Here is a 20,509-nt window from a genome sequence, read left to right as displayed (position 1 = left end):
TTTCTTTTTAAAGTTGTAGATAATTGCTATCCATTGAAATAATACAGATCACAATTTTTTTCTGGACTAATGGGATGTTTGATTGAGCGTGCTCCGTTGATACGTGATACAAGGTCCTGTGACCACGCTTCAGTTATACCACACGGTTATCAAAGGGTCAAACATGCTTCACTTGGTTGTATTTGTTAGTTGAGATAAGTACTACTTCGTCTGATACTGAATTTCGTTTAATCATCCTAGTTTTTCTGTTGTAAAATGAAACGATATTCAAAATATCACTATAAATAAAGAGAATAAAGAGTAAAATAAGTGTAAATTGTTTTATTGAGCATTAACTGGAATTTCAAAACAATATATTAATACATGAAGCTGTTATTGTTCATAATCCTTATAGATTATCATGACTTTTGTTATACCAAAACTTGATGTGGCATATAGATATTGGTTGATTAAAATATAAATACGGTAGGGTTGTTTCTTTAAATTGATCTTAAATATGAAGGAACAAACTAAACTCTCTCGAAAGATAAAATAACATATTGCCTTAATCTGAAAGTAAACTATATACTAAAGACAGCACAGTTAGCAGCACACAGCAAACATTTTCTGAAAATCATATTATTGACATAATAACAACAATAACAGAGATTTCCCTTATTTAAACAACTGTATAGTTGACGTATAGGTAACGTGTTAAAACCATTCTGCATATCCGAGGAGCCACGTAAGCTAGTACCATCACCACCAGAATACCTGCTGAGGAGGAGTGTGCATCAATACATATTATCTCACCTTTCAATCTGCTTTGGTTATGCATTGCTATTGTCACACACATTTTTTTAAATGAGGGTTCTTCATTGTCACAGTGAAATCATCATCTTTATCACATTACGTTATAGCACTTTAGGGATTTTTGGAACCAATTAATAATTCAAGTCATACCGTTTGTTATTCAAAGACATTTCAGTCCCTGGCCATTTTAAAACATTTTTAACGATGCAAACACTTAATTTTTTAACCAATTATTTACATTATACAATTCATTTAAATTATGATAAATCTGATTAAACCAACTGGGTAAATCGGTATCAATCGTGTGTGTGTTGTTGCTTTTTCTTGTGAAAATGCCATTGGCCCACTTCCCTACTCACCTACTGATATATGACCATCTGCTGACAAGACCAGACCAGATCCATAGATTAAAAATGGAGACGGAGGAAACGCTGGACAAATGAACACTGCCAAGTGAATACTAGAGCAATAGCCAAGTCGCGGCATTAAAAAAATAAATGGCCTAAAACAGGTTTGAGCTCTATTATCTAAAGAATGTATGTGCACATTGAAAAAAGAGAAAAAAAGCATGGGTGAAAAAAACCATGTAAAAAAAAAAAAATCAAAGAAACAATGCAGATACACCTACACATTGTTGAACAGTCTGAGGATTGCGTGTAGCCATGAGAAGACAACAGTATTACAGCAGGTCTTCAGCCCACACAGGGCTGCATTTTTGAAAGTGCATGCAAGTGTGTCCTTCCACACTGCACGACTTAAGGCTTGATGCACCCTATAAAAGAATTGCACTAATTTAGACAATAAAATGGCATTTTACAAAGAATACATTTGGCAACAGGTGCACCATACTGTGTAACTCTATAGAACAAAAACAGCACTTAATTTTAACATACTTAAAATTTTAAATAAAATACAATAAAATAAAGATTTAAACAAATCTCAACACAAAATCATATACATTCTGAAAGCGTCTTTGTGTCTACAAGCGTTTCTGGGGAACTCGTATACAGATCACCTTGTCAGTATTGGCCCCTGACAGCAAAGGATTCATGTTACCGCCCAGTGCAGCCAGTATGGGACTTTTTTTAAACATTGTCCTCCAAATGTCACCTTGCTGAATCACCGGGGTTACAGTCAAGTTACAGTCGCTCAGTGCAATGCCAGACAGTGAGTCAGCCGGCCCTCTCACTGCCAGACAGTAACTCAGTAACTGGGCTGGTCCATCTCGTCGTCACTCCAATCTGGGGGCGCGTCGGTACCGAAATATCTATCCCCAAAGTTACCTGCACAGCGAGAAAACATCGGTTTACATGTTTGAAATGGTTAGGAATATCAAAATGCTTGTATGTACATATAAATTGGTTATTTGGAGAAACAAAAAGGCAAAGAGAGAGCAGCATTAGCCAAGCGTGACGTTTGTGTTGAGAACAATCTTCCAATTAAGCTTTCAGGTTCACACCTGTCCTAATCTCACATGGCATGGCATGGAACAATGGTAAGCACATATATGGAGCATATCATTGATAAATAGGAAAATATAACAGTAATTTATATATATAACTGTTACAACATAATTAAGAACAAAAATGTAGAATCAGTACTTATAGGCCTATATTTATTGGGTTCTTCAAATCTTTGAAATTTCGTTTACATCCATTAATCTGTCTTCTACTGATGACCAGTCATATTAAGAATAACCAATGCAACACATAGTCGTCAGCCATACATAGCTCTCATTCAATTTCAATATCTCCCAGATGGCCATGTGACTACAGTCTGTCTGTTCATGTGGTCCGTCTACCTGACGTCCGCTCAGCCTCATATTCTGACCGCAACAGCAAAGCGCTCCGGTGCGTTCAACCCGACTCACCGATGCCGGGGATGATGTGGAACAGATCGTTGACCTCCTTGTCCACCGCCGTGGTGATGATCTGGACCTGGGGGAAGGCGTAGGCCACAGAGTGGACGCCCATCTCCGCCATGAGCAGGGACACCAGCAAGATCTTATCCTCCTGGACGTCGTGGTCCTGAAAGAACAAACCCAAACACAAAACCCATTGGAGCCCTTCAGTAGCAACGACGGGACATTTGTACTCTTATTGTATTTGTAGGCTGCACAACATCTCACAGACACCCACCAGCAGCACTCTGACGGCCATCATGGCGGCGGCCCCCGTGGAGACGGTGCAGTCCATCAGGATCACGTGGTCCTCGCCGATCTCCTTGGGCAGCCGCAGGTAGTGGAGCTGACAAAGGTTAAGGGCGCGGTGAGGCAAGACAGGATGTGGCTTTCATACGTCACATACTACAGAGTTTCTGTGTTGGGCAACCGAGCTACAGGTTGATTTGAAGCGTACGCCATTTGATGGTTGCCTTAACCCAATTCTTCTCAAGATACTGCGAGAGCACAAATTCTTAGCGTGGGAAGCCTCAGCCTGGCCCGTGTTCTGTCAATGCCGTGTTCAACCAGTTGAGCCGGACAGGAACTTTTGCTTTCTTTACGTAAAGCTCTTAGGCCACCATGGCCATAAAGCCAGGGTAGGCCATGCAATAAGCACGTCTGTAATAAGCACGTCTGTCATAAGCCCGTCCAATCATGTAATTCGGCCTGAGTGAACTAATACCTGTCCGACTACCTACCTACCCGGGTATCTGCACGCACGCTGCCCTGCCCTCAAGGCCAGGCAGACCCATTGCCAACGCTAGTGAGCTAGCATTTCAGAGAGACATGAAAGGAGGGGTGGGACTTCATCCGTTGGCTACTTCCAGAATCGAGCTTACTCCGTCTGGCTCCTCCAAATGGCCTCCCCTAGCTTAAAGTACGGTCCATGTGTCCAACGGGGGAGGGAACTAGACCAGAGGACCGCGGTGGTGGGTACCTCTGGTTCTCCGGTGTCCTGGTTGGTCTGGATGAGGATCTTGCCGATGCGGACGTCCTTGCAGACCGCCCTCAGGGCCGGCTCCATGGTCTCCCCGGCCCGCAGGATGGACACGCCCGTCACCTGCAGACAGGGGGGGGGGGGAAAGGCAGAAAGGTTAATTGCACGGGACGGTTCTCTTGAGGAGCGGTGTTGGGAAAATTAAGAAAATGGGTGTTGGGGGAGGGAGAAGGTGGGAGGTGAAGTATACCCTCACCCTCTTTCCGTCGAAGGACCTGCCCTCGTAATCCTCTCCCTGGGGCGTCTGGACAGTGTGAGACTGCAGGGGTATACAAATACCAAACCATCATTATGGCCATTCAGTTTGCAGTTACAGAATCTAAACGTGCGTGTGTGTAAGTAGGTGTGTTTGAGATGCTTGTCTGCGATGCTCTAGTTTGAAGCCAGGGCGACTTTCCACTAAAGGTCGAAGTTTCCATGCGGTTGTCACAAGCAGCTCTCTCTACCGATGTGAAATGATCTTCATCAAATACAAAAACCTTTCTCTCTCTCTCTCTCTCTCTCATATGTCTAGCAATGCATTTCCTTCGTATGCCACCATGTCACGTTCTTCTTTTAACCGAAAAGGTATGCCTTGCTCTTCACCCTGGGCCCATATATGGTCATACTTCGTACAACAGAATAAGGTCCTAAAGTAGCTTTGACTGAATGAACGAACAGGACACGTGTCACATGTCAGGGTCACCTGAGAGGGGAGGAAGGACAGCGCCCGCTCGATCAGCAGCCGCATTAACCTCTTGGAGTAGAAGATGAACTCATCACGGCTGGTTTCCTTGTTTCTGGAAAGGGCAGAGATATTCAGTCCATACGTACGTACGTATCAAATCCAGCATACACAAACAGTGGGGAGCCTGGTTTCACTACAAAGTCGCACATGGTGGTATGACTGAAATAGATAGATCAGTGATTCTCACCATTTTCTCTCTGAAAATGTTTGCGACCACAACTTACATTTGTGTGTATTCTGCTGCACACAAAGTTTATACACAATCAACATCTGCCAGTAATACCGATGAACACCGTTGAATGTAATCACATCGCTGTACTACACACCAAATGATAAGTAGTAGTTTGCACCCGTTTTATCTTTACAGGATATATGAGACATTTAAAAGCTTAAATGGATCTTCAAATATCTACAGCTTAGGTCAGCGTAAGCATAAGCTTTAGCATTAGCTCAGGAGGTACAGCGGGTTGGCTAGTAACCGCTAGGTTGGTGGTTCGATCCCCGGCTCCTCCTAGCTGAGTGTCGTGGTGTCCCTGAGCAAGACGCCTCATCCTAATTGCTCCTGACGAGCTGGCTGTTGCCCTGCGTGGTTGACGCCGGTGTGTGAATGTGTGCATGAATGGGTGAATGTCAGTCAACACTGTAAAGCGCTTTTGGATAAAAGCGCTATGTAAATGAGGACCATTTATAAATGAGGACCATTCAGCCATCTCCTGCGAAGCACATCAGGCTCCCGACCCCAAGTCTGGGAACCACTGAACAATAACAGGACGCTTCAGGTTAGTGATCAACCAATATATTGGCCGGCCGATATTTGCGTTTTTACGTGTATCGGCATCAGATTATTTTTTATTTATTTTATTATTTTTCCGGAGCATGGATTTCCTCCGATCCGAAGTGATGGGTGAGTGAGTTACTTTGTAGGCTGTGTAGGAGGAGCGATAAAGTTGTTGTGGTACTTAAGTTTATAAAACATTTTTTTGTAATGGTTGGAAACACAATATATTGCTGGAATTTGGGCAGTACGCTAAACGTTAATGCTGTGTTTCAGTGACGCCGCTTAATAACCTTATTAAATGAACCCGTGAACTACTCCTGGGCTGGAGGCGGTGCACTTAATATTGTCGCTATACTTAATTGAATCAGTTGAAGTTGCGAAAGCATCCGGTGAACATTATGACAATTGTGAGAACTGTGAGAACTTGTTTTTGTGTCATGTGTGTGATGTGCAATCTGGTTGCGGAGTGACATAATGAAAGATCTGATGGTGATGCTGCATTCATATAGCTGCGGTAATGCAGTGGTGTGCGTGTGAGCTGTTGTTGTTGAAGATCAACTGTCTTGTTGTTGATGTTATGCAATAGCGCCTAGTGTGATGCACATATTTGGCTGTGTTGGCTGTATCGGCACATAATATGAAATTTGTGGGCATGTCTGAGTGTTTGGGGGTTGGGCGTTGGTGGAGTTCGTTACTGAAGGCCCAGACTTAAACCCCACGGTACGCTACTGGGTATAGGCATCGGCCCTTAAAAAATCCATATCGGTCGATCCCTATTTCAGGTGTTTCCTGATTGGTGGTTGGGGGAGCTACCTGATGATGGTGTGCATCCCCCGGACCTGGGGGGTGCTCTCCAGGACACTGAGGGTCTGCGGGAGCGGCTGGGCCTGGTGGGCCGAGGCCAGAGCTGCCCTGTTACCACGGCAACGACAAGAGCATGGGGTAAACCGGAGAGGGGGGGGCTGCACAGGCAACATAGCATAGAGACGACGGCAGTTGACGTGAATGTGTGTGAGCAACGTATGTGCTCACACACATTTAGGGCATTGTGTTAGGGCACACACATGCGTGCCCCCCCCCGCCCCCCCCTCCCAAACACACACACACACATGCAAATGCAGAGATAGAAATTAATGAGAGTACATACACGCGTGTTACTACTAAAGTTGCAGGTGAAAGAAAACCTGGTAAGGGGACAGAGGGACCGAACACTACACCCCTTCACCAGTTACTAAAAAAAACACCAAGGAATATGGAAATGTTGTGGATGTGAACTGCACCTCTTCAACTGGAATGCTTAAGAGGACTCAGGCAGAAGCAGAACACAAGTTTGTCACACAAAAGTGTGCAGAAAAAGGCTTAGCGTGGTTCAGGGACAATGCTCATGGACAATACATTTTCTTTTAATTGTTCCTTCAAACCAGGGCCTTGAAAGACTTGGAAATCTTAAGAATATACAATCCAACAAGTACAAGGCTGGTGCATTTTTGAAGTAATGCCAAAATGTCCAAAAATGTCGTTTCCATGACAGGTCTCTGCTCACTTGTTATTCCTTCAGCTAATTCCACATCATGTGACAAATAGAGCTGGGTTAGTGTTCCTCCTCTGATAAGGGTTACAACGATAGGCTCGTTGGTCCAAAGACAGATCTTCTAACACCACAAACAATTAGCCCACACAATTGTTTTTTTTAACGTTGCAAATAAAGATGCGCACAACCAGAGAAATCATAACAAATCGTCTCACATATCCCAGCGTAGTTTCCTCTATGTGGAGAAGGTTTTTGGGAGACGGAAGACAAAGAACGACCACAAACAAAAACAACAGAGGGGACACAAAAGGACAAAAAAGAAAAGAGGAAGAATGATGAGAACAGAGACACAACATAGGGCGGTCGAAGGAGCGAGGTGATAGGCAGCGGTGAGAGAGTGTGACAGCCGCCACATGCCTGTGATGCTACGTGCTCTATGTGTTTATGTAGAACCCCATCATGGGTACATAAGCATGGCGCCCGGCCGGTCGTTATTGGCCAATGAAGTTTCTGCAGATCGTCACAGACTAAAGTCAATGTGTGTTCATATATATTTTTTAAAAGCCTCATGTTCTAGATTAAAGTGAAATTGCTCAATAATTCTTATGCGTGCGTCATCTTGTGAATTGCGACGGTGCCGTTTTGTGTGTGAGATGCGCACAGGTCGCAGCATGGCTGTCACTCTTCTACAGCATGCTGAGGTGAACAGCGTAGGTGTCACAACTACAACTCAGGGACCTTGGTACGTTCTATGTCTAAAGAAAGACACCAAATCGACTTCCTCTCTTTCTCTGTCTCTGTCTCTCAAGCGACTGTGGCCACCGCACTTCAAATGGAAAAACTTGAAAAAAAAGTGTTTGCCGTGCGGCACTGGAAACTTTGTGGCTTTGGTAGTCACATTAGCTGTGGCAACAGCTTCCTCTCCCCTTCCCTTTCATTCTCTTTAGCCATCTCTCTCTCTCTCTCTCTCTCTCTCTCTCTCTCTCTCTCTCTCTCTCTCTCTCTCTCTCTCTCTCTCTCTCTCTCTCTCTCTCTCTCTCTCTCTCTCTCTCTCTCTCTCTGTCTCTCTGTCTCTCTCTCTGTCTCTCTCTCTCTCTCTCTCTCTCTCTCTCATGGTGTCAGTTTAGACACAGAAGACAGGAAGGGGGGTGAGTTGTAATTTCTGAAAATAAAAAGATGGGGGAGAAACCAACACCTTTGCTGTAAGTCAACTGCTGGCTGCACCAGAGCTGCTGTCAGGGTTATGCAACGCAGATTCACTGCTTTAGAACTTTAAACGTATGCATCACACTCCGTTATGTGAATAGATATCTATGTATGCCAATGCCACCACTGCATACAGGGGGCGGTTCCAATCCATGTTTATTCCCTTCTCTTCTGGCAGCCAACAGAATCCCTAAAGGCAGTGGTTGCTCCAATGAGCTGTCCCGGTCCCCAGGAGGGACGGCCAGGGAGAGCCCAGAGTGGATAGACAGTTAGAATGACAGATACGACAGAAAAAAAAAAAGGCTACTCTACCTGACGCTGAGCTCTCGCTGTGAGCGATGGCAGGGTGGGGGGTTGGTGGTTTGGAGAGGAGAGCGAGAGAGTGGTCTGTGAGCAGTTTGTATGGTGTGGGTGAAGGGGAGAGGGCAGGAGTGACGTGGAGGGGTGGGTTGGGTAAAGCCGACCACACTGTGACACAAGCTTCACTTGTAGTATTGTGTATTGTGCACTGTGGACGGTGAGTGTGAGTCACACTTTTGAATTCAAATTCAAATGTGTGTAAGATAGTTATAAAACATTCGACAATGGCTGCATGCATTCATCTGAAAACGTGTGTGTATGTGTATATATAAATAAAGCGAATAGCTGAAGCACAGAAAATTGTATTCAATTCAAGAGTACTTACTGCAATATATTCATATTCTATGCCAGGCTGTGGCATTTAAGGGCGCACTCACTCTAGGCAAAGTTGCCCTGTACCGTACTCAAGTGCGATTGCCTTCCCCCCACTGTGCCGCTGGCCGGTGCTCACACTAGGCAATCTCAACTGGGCCTGAGTGCGGTGGCCTCTTGTCCATATAGGTTGCGTATCCGTGCGTGTGCGTGTGTCGGCTCATTAGCATCTGTACCGTGGCTTGAGCACACCTCTCCGAAGTGTACTGAGGCCAAGGAATTTAACTGTACTTGAGTACGGATGCCGTGCTCACACTAGCCAAACGATCTAGACTTTAGGGGGCAAACGTACTCGGGCACGGTACAGATGGGCTAGTGTGAGTACGCCCTAAGAGTTGCCGGGTTATTCAGTGTAGTGCCTCTTATATCCACCAGAGGGAGTAAGCAGGCTTTTTTTTTTTTTTGCAATAACCATTTAGTCATTTGTAATAGCAGAGCCAATTATATTCCTTGAAACTGGGCTTAATCTCAAAAAGGTAAGAGTGACTTAGTCATATTTCTAATTTGATAGGAACATGGGGTTCTCTTTGGAACTGGCATGCCTTATCTTTATTTCTGCAGGGCAACTATGTTTCCTGTATTTTTTGTTTTTGCTATTGTAACTGGCAGCGTGTCAGTGCCGGTCTGCTTGGAGGGCTGAGTGGGCAATTTAACAGGCAGTATGTTTACCTCTTCCAGTTGGCTGTGGACATGCTGCACAATCAAGTCAATGGCCACCATGTTGCCTCCACCTAATCCATACACACAATCACGAAAACAAAACCAGGACCAGTACTTAAGAAACCGTGTCTGTTGAACAGAGCCTTCGAAGACTCCTCTCTGTACTGCCCTGACTGTGTTGCAACATATCGCGTAGAGCGCGGTGGTAAAAAGACACCGGTTCACCTCAGGTTTGGAGGTGAACCGGGGCGGCGCTCACCTCGTGGTACGACGATGTCGGCCAGCCGCATGGTGGGCTCGATGTACTGGTCGAAGGCCGGCTTCACATACTTGTTGTACTGCTTGATGACACCCCCGATGTCCCGCCCCCGCTCCGTGATGTCCCGCCGCAGCCGGCGCACCAGGCGGATGTCCGAGTCGGTGTCCACAAAGATCTTCATGTCCAGCAGCTGAACACACAAGAGATGCAGGACAACTGTATTAATATATATATATATATATATATATGATGTGCATAATGTTGCATACAAATATGAAATATAAAGTGTTGTAATAAACAATGTAATAAACGTTAATGCAAGTGTCTTGCGTGTCCATGCCATATTTTGTTTCTGTCCTTTTGAGAAACTTTCTATGACGACACAGTGGTGTAATGTCAAATGAAGGTTAATGTGACAGAATGAGGTCGAGCTTGGCTTGAACGAAGGATGAATTCACTCAGACAGGATTGGTCAGAAGCAGTGAGTAGAGATGTAAAGAAAGTGCAAATTGTGATAAGCACACACACACGCACACGCACGCACACACACACACGCGCACACACACACGCACACACACACACACAACCACGCACACCGACACCCGCACGCATTAGAAGAAAAGCACATAAGGGAAAGAAACTTAGGTTGGTTAAGATGTTTCCATACTTAAACCCAGGTATGGGCACAGATGTGTCCCCGGTGCCTTTTACAAAGGCAGTGCAGCCCATGGGTCCGATGTGGTCGATAACCTGCACCTACCTGCAGCAGTTCTTTATCTGCAAAGGACATGATCCCCTCGAAGATGACAACGCTCGCGCCATACACCGTTTTCTGCCGTGGGGGAGAGAAGCCGGGAGAGTGTGTTGGTTAATCCAATAATACTTTCAGTCCCATCAAGATCTATACTATAGCTGAACATGATTCCATACATGGACGCGAATAACGCCAATTAAAGTAATTGACTGAAATGCAACAACCTGTATCGGTATTGTGCAAAGGGTTAGTCTTAGAATAGGTTGGACTTCTGATGTGGCTTAATGCAGATAGGACATTGTATGATGTACTTCCCCCCCCCACTTCTGCTCATTGTGGAGGCTCTTCGATTGGATTGGACACGACAGGACTTAGGGGAAGGTGTATCCATCAAACTGTCCTTCATCACAACTTGTGGTTGTGATGAACAGCCATTCCAATAAAAGCCCCTGAGGGTCACCATAAAAGTGGAATTACAGAGCAATGACTCTGAGATTCAGTCCATTACGTTGCCTCTGTACCCCAGCGTTTAGTGTCTCGCTCCGCTCACCCACTCCTTCTGTCGCCCGTGCGTCGTAAAGTCGTACACCGGGATTTTCACACTCTTGCCCAGTTTGAGTTTGCGCAGTGTGTGCGTCAGCAGGCCAAAGTCAAAGGCGTCTGGGTGATCAAAGTTGTAGTTGTTATCGGCAGCGAGTTTCTGCTCCTCTTGGGACAGGACCTGAGGACAACATCAGCAGTTACACAACGTTAGCCTTCACAACGTTACAACTATTCTGCACCACTGGACATACTGACGGTTTTTTGCACCCGTTTTGCTTACACTTAAAAGTATACTATAAAACAAGGAGACACTTACCCTCTTCTTGGAACCCAAGCTGAACATGCATTGCAAGTAGCAACTCTAATGTTGTCTTGTGACTGTGAGAAATGTCCACACTGGTGATGACATGTTTGCTCCCTAATCTACTGCACCCACACCGCGTGCTGAAGTCTGACTGGCATGCGTGTGACAGCAGTGTGCAACTCTTGTTAAGCCCTATGGTTAATCTAATGTAAGCAATATTCGTTTCCAATTATCTATTTATCGGCTATAAATTCATTAATGGTATAATACTTAATACTTTAAATACTTTTAATACTTAATAATAAAAATGCCACATAATCTGCCGGAAATCTATCAGACCCGATATTTATTGTGCATCCTTACAAAAGAGAAGTTTGAAGCACCTGGAGGACCCGAAGGCCTACGCACATTTACTTTTTATAGATTTTAGTTCGGCCTTCAACACGATTCAGCCATGTATTTTACTTGAGACACATAAAAATATGGGTGTAAGCTCTTTTATAGTTAAGTGGTATTTATCTTTTTTAACTAATAGGACACAATATGTTAAGGTACATGAGGCAGTCTCAGACCCCAAATCCATCAGCACAGGGGCGCCACAGGGGTGTGTGAGCTCCCCTGGCCTTTTTACTATTTACACCAATGAACATGTGAGTAAACACCCACATAATTACATTGTTCAATTCTCTGATGACACTGCTATCCTTAGCTAATTATACAGAGACCAAGACACAGCCTCCTACCATTTGGAAATAAAAGTTTGTAGATTGGTGTGATGCTCACCATCTGGTTGTTAACGTCACTAAAACAGAGGAGATGATATTTGACCCAAGATCAAACTGTGAACCTAATCCTGTATTTATTCACAAAATACCAATACACATTCTCAACCAGGAAATAGAGTTGCTACCGTCAGGCAGACGATTTAGAATGCCGAACTGCAGGTTAAAGAGGCATAAAAACTCATTCATCCCAGCTGCCATTAAGATGCTAAACAGCAACAAATGACTGTGTTTCCTACTTGTACACTTTTATCCCCACTGTGTTGTGCACATTTTGTGTGTTTTTGTGATTGTGTCTGTTGTGGATGATGCAGTGAAGCATGTTTGTATTGTCTATACTTCTGTGTATATTTTATGTGGTGTGTTGTGACGCAGTGACTGCAGCCCAAGATGAATTTCCCCCCTGGGGGACATTAAAGTATACTTTATCTTATCTTATCTTATCTTATCTTAAGTCTAAAAGCAAATGTAATTAGTCAACATACTGCATACACTCTAAGCTTGAGTGGTTTACATTTTTTTTATACCTTCATACCTTTCTGTCACCTGGGTATACGGTTTATGTGGGAGTGTGTGTGGATGACGCCTGGTTAAAGACTGAGTCAGACTGGTTGGACTCGGGCTGGGTGAGGCTGCATACCTGCATATTGAGCAATCAATGTGCACAAGTTAAACCAGCCATCACCACACACACTCTGGGAGAGATCTCCACACACACTCTGGGAGAGATCTCCACACACACTCAGGAAGAGATCTCCACACACACTCGGGAAGAGATCTCCACACACACTCGGGAAGAGATCTCCACACACACTCTGGGAGAGCTCTCCACACACACTCTGGGAGAGATCTCCACACACACTCGGGAAGAGATCTCCACACACACTCTGGGAGAGATCTCCACTCTGGAAGAGATCTCCCGCATGGCAGTGGAGCACCATCATCATGCAGGTGCTCTCTCCCTGAGTGAGTGTGGAGATGGCTAGTTTAACCTGTTTCAACCAGTGTACACACAAAAATCATTCACCTGTATTACAAGCAGTATACGTGCATTACAACCACAATAGGGCTCCACTGGCCCGTGGCCAAACTGTTTTTTAACTTTCTTTTAACTGTTAATTTCAGGCTAGTGGGATACACGTAAACAGAGATTTGAATGTTTTATCCATTTGGGATTATTATTATTGTATGGTACATGATACTACTGTAATTTGACTGTGTGGAATTATTGACCAAAAGATGGCTGTATAGAGGAGTGCTTCTGGCCAACAGGCTCCTGGGCAGGTATAAACCGCTAGACACACGGGACTCATACCGGTGATCGTGCTCTAGTTCCAGGGGTCAGATCTCTGTCATTTGAAACGTCGTGCTGAATATCCAAGATAACTAAAAAAAGAAATACTTTCAAACCGGCAGCGCCAGTTAAAAATACATTTTTCAGTTTTGATTTCGGGAGGTTATAGTAAATCTTGCCGAACCGTGGCAGCCACTAATTGTTTGTGAACAAACCTATTTCAGTCTCAATAACTATGCAACAGCAACAACTTCACTTTATTTACTATTTAATTATATATCCTGCTTAAAAAAATACCATTTAAATACAAATACAAACATTATAAACATAATGGAACATGTATTCATAAGATGTTTGAAAAAATATAATAGAGTGTCCGTATTTTTGACGGTATTGAATCATACCATTGGTATTTCAAAATACACTGTGTACTGTAATACTGCGACACACGCACGCACGCACGCACGCACGCACGCACGCAGGCACACACACTTTAAGAGAAGATGAATTTGGTAGACCTAAATTTAGGCACGGCTGGAGCCTCCCTCTGACGTCTGTATCGAGCCTGGAGTATGTATTTGTGTTTGCTGTGTGTGAAGGTATTCATACATGTGCATGTATTTGTGCATATTTATATCTTTACTGAATGTGTCCAAACATTGACATGTAGAACTAATATACACATTTGATAATGTTGAAATACAAAACAAAAATAACTTCTGCTTTTTGCAGTCTGAGGACACAGCAGCCAACAGGTATGGAGGAGCGCTGTCTAAACTGTACTTCTCACGGTCACTGGCACAACAAACACGGTGTCCAGGAGGCCTTTTTTGTTTTGTTTCAAGAGGCAGATCTTTGTTGGCCCAGCTGCAGGCATATCAAAGGCAGGTGCTCTACACCCGATGACATTTAGATGAGTGTGTGTCAGGACCCGCCACCCTTTATGACTGCTGTCAGACCATGGCATGATTACATAAGGAGGCAAGGGGGGTAGAGAGGTGTATTTGTTTGGTGTGTGTGTATGTGTATGTGTGTGTGTGTGTGTGTGTGTGTGTGTGTGTGTGTGTGTGTGTGTGTGTGTGTGTGTGTGTGTGTGTGTGTCTTTCTTCCTCAGTTTGGCATGGGCTAGATATAAGGTATAAGTATAAGCCTATATTAAACAGAGCAGGACTTTGGTGATCAGCAGATATCAAGGTTTATATGGCTTAGAGGGCGAACCAGCACACATAAAATTACTTTATGCTCTGCATAGTACTGTGACACAGGTAAATAGCCTTAATACACATACCTTGTAGAAGGAGTCCATGGACAGTAGGACAACCCAAGGGACATCCAGGGCCTCAATAATCTTCCTGGCCACTGTGGTCTTCCCTGATGCGCTTCCTCCACACAGGCCTGAAGGAGAAACAGACGACGTTCTTTACTTAGAAACTTAGAAACCTTTAAGGAAGGCACATTCTTGTGGAATCCTTCAGGATTACAGAAAGAAGCAAAAGGTAGACGTTCTGGAAAGTCCGTCAGGGCACAGCTTGCTCCCATTAAACTGAATTTTGTTTTATACATCTGAAAATGGATGTTAATATCCATTTGCCGCAGCTATGAATCTCTGGCCTTTCTCCTTCCACACACAGACACCACATACCTGCTTGAAGACTATTGCAATTGCATATCCAACAAGTCGCTGCATTTCTAAAGAGTGTTGCCTTTTTATTCACCTGTTGATGAAGTCATCTCACTCAGGGTAAGGTATGCACGGCATTTCGACACAGAGCGGCACAGAGCTATTGTTGATGACGCAGAGCTAATGTTGTGTCAACATCACGGGACGGACAATTGCTCCATTGGGAACACAAACCCAAACCTATAAAAGCCACGAGGGCCTAGACTCAGTCTGTGACTCAGGGCTCATGCGAGCGGCTCACCGATGACAAAGGCCTCCTTGGACTGGGCACCGTGCTCGTTGTACCAGGGTGGCCGGCCGGCTGTGTATATGGTCCGCTTGGAGGTGCGCAGGAGAGGGGGCTCCGACTTGCATTGGCTGGTGGTGCGTTTCCTTGGCGACAGGCCGGTGCCCACCGTGGGGAGCAGCCGGTCCAGACTGGACCCTTCGCCGCCACCGCCGCTGCAATGCACAATGTACGTGAGAATAGACAGCAGCAGCAAGCTTTGCATCAATACATTGGGAACACCTTAATAACATTCAGTTATGAGTCATTTACAAGCCTTTTGTTAATGATGAACAAGTCACTATCAAAACATTAATTTACAAGCCTTTAGTTAATGATTAACTAATCATTAAGAATACATTAATATACATTTTAGATGATTAATAAACGATAAATGGCCCCAGCAAGTGTTATGTTTCAGGTGTCAAACACAGAAACATGAAGTCTACCTCTTATGTTACTGCGAGTAGCAACCCTCTTACATCAGAGTAATAAAACACTTTTTGTCACCACTAAAGTCAGACGGAATGTACTTGAGTACTAACATGGTGTCCGGCTACCGGTCATTTCTTATAGTAGAAACCTAGTTGACTCACAGCCCTTGGAATGGATTATCTGACATGGTATTTGTGTTCAGTGTTTTGCAATGATTGGCACTTAATGGAAAGTGCAAGACTGCTGTTCCCGTGTCAATGTCTCTCTATTATAAATGAAAATAGCCCTTTGGCATTGACTTTTGCATGAATAAAATTAAAGATTAAATTAAAAGGCCATGCAATTTAAACATTAGAGAAGTGAACAATTCCCCATGATGTTTTAGCCTGAAGTTTGTGATGCTCAGGATAGAGCGAGTTCTAATTTTGTTAAATGAATAGGGCACTATAGAGAGCATTACAATTCTGTAGACATTGTCATGGTTTAGTATTCAGACCAGCAGACAACACAAGAACAAAGCGCGTCTGGACTGTTGAGTAACCCATAGGCACACAACCCCCCGCCAAAGGACATGCGCTACTCCCCAGACAACGTGCTCCATACAATGAGGTCCTTGGCGACCACACATTTCGCCGGCAGAACACACAACCGATTAGGTCAAACTGGACAGTAGTTAAGAGATTAGATAAATCAACATACAACATGTTGGCTGAGTGGCATGTTCGATCAACACCTACTGCATTAAGCGAGTGATCTGGTCCATTCTTAAGAGCAGGACAGTGATGAGTGGAATACCAAATGTCTCGCTCCGTCGTCGTGGCCCGACGGTGAACCCTAAACCGTAGCTCGTAATCCTATGGAATCACTGTCACAGCTCTGTGTCTAACTGTGTGATTCCTCGTCTCACTGGCCAATCAAGTCCAATAGGTGGAGTTCCAAGGCAGGGTCGAAGGTGAAATAAAAAGCAAAGAGATAGGAGCGCGATAGATAGATAGGAGTTCTCGCCCAAGAGCTCCTATCTTTTATGGCAAGGGCTGGAATTTATGAGAGAATGTGATACAGTGCTAGAGTACAGTGCTAACCCTCTCTCTGGGTTATCAGAGACAATCAATGTTAAAAGATAAGCACGAATGTGCACGTGAAGCCTGGCTAAACCATGCCTTTGTCCTGCAGTGGCAGCTACAGGACTGAGTGCTAGGGGTGTAACGATACACTCATTCATACCGAAATTTTTCGGTACGGGTCTAACAGTTCGATGCACGTTTCATTTTGGTACGTACCGTTCTGATGTTTTGTGTTGAGGACCACAATGGAAATAAGTCCTGGACTTTACTGTGTTTTTATCCTCAATTGTATTTGATGTATTTTCGTCTGTGTAAGGCATTTGTTTGTTACAATTTAATAATCAAATCAAAATCCAATTGTTTAATAAAAATAAAAAAGTAAAAACTGCTGTACCGAAAAACATACCGAACCGTGACTTAAAAACCGAGGTACGTACCGAATCATGACTTTTGTGTATCGTTACACCCCTACTGAGTGCATCACTACATAACCACCTGGCTGGGAAAGGACTTTTTTGAAAAATAAAATACAGAAGAGCATTTCAAAACAAAAGGATGAAATTAATGTGGAAACCATTTTCCGTCGCTGTCCAGCAGATGCTGTTGTATAGAGTAAGTTATAACATAATAATTGAATAGAGAGAAGTTCACTCTGTGGGAAATCCACGCTCAGTAGCAACACATGACTACAGAGAAAAACATTACCGAAATTTGTTGCTATGCTGTGGAACTATGGTCATTACCACACTAAAATGTATGAGGCACAGATACTGTCTAACAGATATATAATCCACTTTATCTATTATCTAATAAGCCTATGTAGTTTTTTTCTACGCCTGTCTTTCCAGATTTTTAAGGTAGAGAGACACAGGAGTACTTGAGCCTTAACATAGTCCAAAGAGAACTAGCAGCGATATGCCAACCACTACAAAACAGAAGCAAAGAAAAAAATATATAATAATAAAATCATGAAAAACATGATGGTGCAAACATACAAAAATGTAAGCCACTTACCCGAGGTTCCAACAGGCAGATATTCTAGCTCCTGAATAGGCTGGTAGAGTGTTCATAACTTGATACAACCGTCTTTTCAATATAGACTTTTATTTAAACTATTATTATTACAAGTAAGCACACAGCATGTACACATACTCAAGCATGTACTACCCCTTCTCCACTAGTAAAACTATTTAAAGACAGTCATTGAAAGAGGGGAGGAGAGAGAGAAGAAACATAACTATGCTTTGTTTTGGTTTCTATTCTGTCAATTCAGCACCAATGAGAGAGAGAGTGGGAGAGAGAGAGCGAGAGTTAGAGAACTATAAGGGTGACCGGGAAGTTTGGAAACGAAACTGCTATGGGCTCGCCCTCTTTGCCTGTCCAGCCCTCCCCCTGGTAGACTAGCCAACAAATGTAAGAGGATAACCTATCCTCCAGATTATGTTCGTTAGGCGATATTAATAGCAGCAGGTTGGAGCTAGACCTTCCCACTCCAGGCACCAACACACGCACACACTGTTAAACACACAGAAATGCACCGAGTGTGGCTCGTCTGTCAGTGACAGTCCCTGTGGCAATATCTTTCTGAAAATGACAGAGGCAGCAGTCATAAAACAGCTTATGATATAGCGCATACAGACCAAAGGTAAGAGTTTATGCAGTTTAAAAGAAAGCCAAAAAGCCCAGGGCTTCTTGGAAGATCCGAAGAGTGAAAATGAAATACAGGGTAAAAAGAGAACAGAAGGAACTCTAAAGGGAAAGGCAAGGCACTATTCCCCAGTAGAGACTCAATGTGCCTGACAGCAGCCTGGAAACATCCACATGCAGACAAACACGGCTCCACACACGCAGAGTTATGCCCCGCCCTTGCTCCACACATACTGGGCAGTGAGGAAATAAACAGCATGATGAAACTGAACACTGCCTCAACCTCTCTATTAGCTGACACACGCACACAAACACATACACATACACACGCACACACACACACACACACATACACACACACACACACACACACAGACAGACACACACGAGAGGGTAAACGGTACAGACGAAAAGATTATCGCCAGCCTCAGTTCTTAACAACAAAACAGTTACAGCAAACCCATTGTAAAGACCACAGTTTAGCTACCATGTCAACAAGGGTGCTAGGCTATATGTAGATTTGCTGAATGTCTGTCCTCAGTACACAGTAACTAAAATTATGTGCTACCACCTTACTTCCCAGAAAGCGGTGATCCTTTGACCTGAATCCACTATCATGCTCAGAAAAAGATAAATGTGTAAACTATTTAAAGGTCAATACTACTTTTAAACCATCTTTTTGGCAAATAGTGTCACACACCACCCGGATTGAAGTCCAAGGTGGATTGCAAATGCTGAGCTAATACCATTGAAAAAAAATATGTGTTACATATTGTAACATGCAGATAAATGAGCAAACCAATGTATAGGCTTGGTTCAGTTTTAAATCACCTTGATCTAAATGTGTAGTATGTAAGTGAAAATGCAGTTTAGTGTATGTAAAATGTAGTTTATTAAACCAACTCATCTTCAGAGAGCCAAGAATAATATTCAAAATTATGTATTTAATATGTATGTGTTAGCCTCCTCAATTTTTGATGTGTTGTAATGCCACCTTAACTACCCAGTTTGACAGTTATACCCAGTTAATACAGCTATGTTGTAACACCCTCTTGTGGCACAAAATGCATCACGGACAGCTAGAGGAGTTCTGTTAGTTTATTTCTGAAATACACCTCATTACTGAGCTTCGATGTTACTGACACGCTTTAGGAGTAATGACATTTACTAGACTTGAATTTAATTTAAGTGCAATATATATTATGGCATTATGTCTAGAGTAGTAAGGGGAGTATTCCTATCCTACAAGCAGAATAACTGGTTACTCATCTTACAAATGCTCCAACAATGCCCTGCGTCTGTATAACACATAATTATTGGATTGTTTCCGGGGAATGTGTGACAGGAAACGAAACAAGATACAGGCCTACACTGTAACACTATCACCACATGCCAAATGTGTATTACCCATTAAATACTGTCATAACCAAGCCATAAAGACTGTACGCCACGTGTAGTAATCTCTAATGGCAACTACTCATGGACCATGTATAGTATTGCCTACATGTTAACGCCATGCCTTCCATTACAAGCACTACACGATGCTCTTTGGCTGACTTGGTAGCACGTTGGGAGGTCGTGGTTCTATGAATAATGTCCCTGCGGGTACATGTAAAAGTAAAAATAAAACCAACACAGTGCCCAGGCTGGATGTTGCTAAATTGGTAAAACGTGTTTACCTATTAGATACTGCCGAAGCTTTTTCTTCGGTCTCCATTTTTGAGACACTTCCTTCTCTGCAGACGGCAGACATTGTTGTTTCATTATTGACAATCAGCTGTTCAGAGGGGTTAACGATAAAGCATCATGGGGGATGTAGTCATATTAGGTATTCGCATCGTTATAGCTAACGGACCACCAATCCGACGTGGACTCCCGTTCCCAGAGTTCACAGTGTTGTTTTTTTTGGCTCTGTAAAAGGAGTACAATCATAATCATATAAGGACCTGTGCCCACGTTGTGGGCCTCGTGTTAATATATTGTTGTCATAATATAGTTTTATGGTAGCTTTTGTTATAAAGTTTGATTGTATAATGATTGTTTAACATGTTTAATCTTGAGGGACTTTTGATAAAGTTTAACAAATTTAACACAAAATAGTAGGCTATATATATTT

General features: G+C 43.5%; 1 protein-coding gene across 3 annotated transcripts; it reads right to left on the bottom strand.

Moving 5' to 3' along the window:
• Window positions 1-306: 306 nt before the first annotated feature.
• On the bottom strand, window positions 307-20,146 carry LOC311359640 (uridine-cytidine kinase-like 1; the record flags this gene model as incomplete). 3 transcript variants are annotated; one of them, XM_084479697.1, is made up of 15 exons in its annotated part: window positions 307-2,075; window positions 2,663-2,819; window positions 2,931-3,038; window positions 3,672-3,794; window positions 3,928-3,990; window positions 4,417-4,510; window positions 6,050-6,148; window positions 8,286-8,302; window positions 9,375-9,436; window positions 9,625-9,814; window positions 10,385-10,456; window positions 10,929-11,099; window positions 14,590-14,696; window positions 15,224-15,423; window positions 20,073-20,146. In XM_084479697.1, 15 exons carry the CDS (start codon window positions 20,144-20,146, stop codon window positions 1,996-1,998), a joined length of 1,617 nt encoding a protein of 538 aa, XP_084335823.1. In that variant the 3' UTR covers window positions 307-1,995. The 3 variants fall into 3 exon arrangements, with proteins under 3 accessions (XP_084335823.1, XP_084335822.1, XP_084335824.1); XM_084479696.1 differs by lacking the exon at window positions 8,286-8,302 and adding an exon at window positions 6,983-7,002; XM_084479698.1 differs by lacking the exons at window positions 8,286-8,302; window positions 20,073-20,146 and adding exons at window positions 6,983-7,002; window positions 17,761-18,028.
• Between the last annotated feature and the right edge of the window lie 363 nt (window positions 20,147-20,509).

Source organism: Micromesistius poutassou (assembly GCF_964030765.1).
Source record: "Micromesistius poutassou genome assembly, chromosome: 15".
Lineage (NCBI taxonomy): Eukaryota > Metazoa > Chordata > Actinopteri > Gadiformes > Gadidae > Micromesistius > Micromesistius poutassou.
Note: the sequence above shows the minus strand (reverse complement) of the source record. Positions and strands in the feature narration are given on the sequence as shown.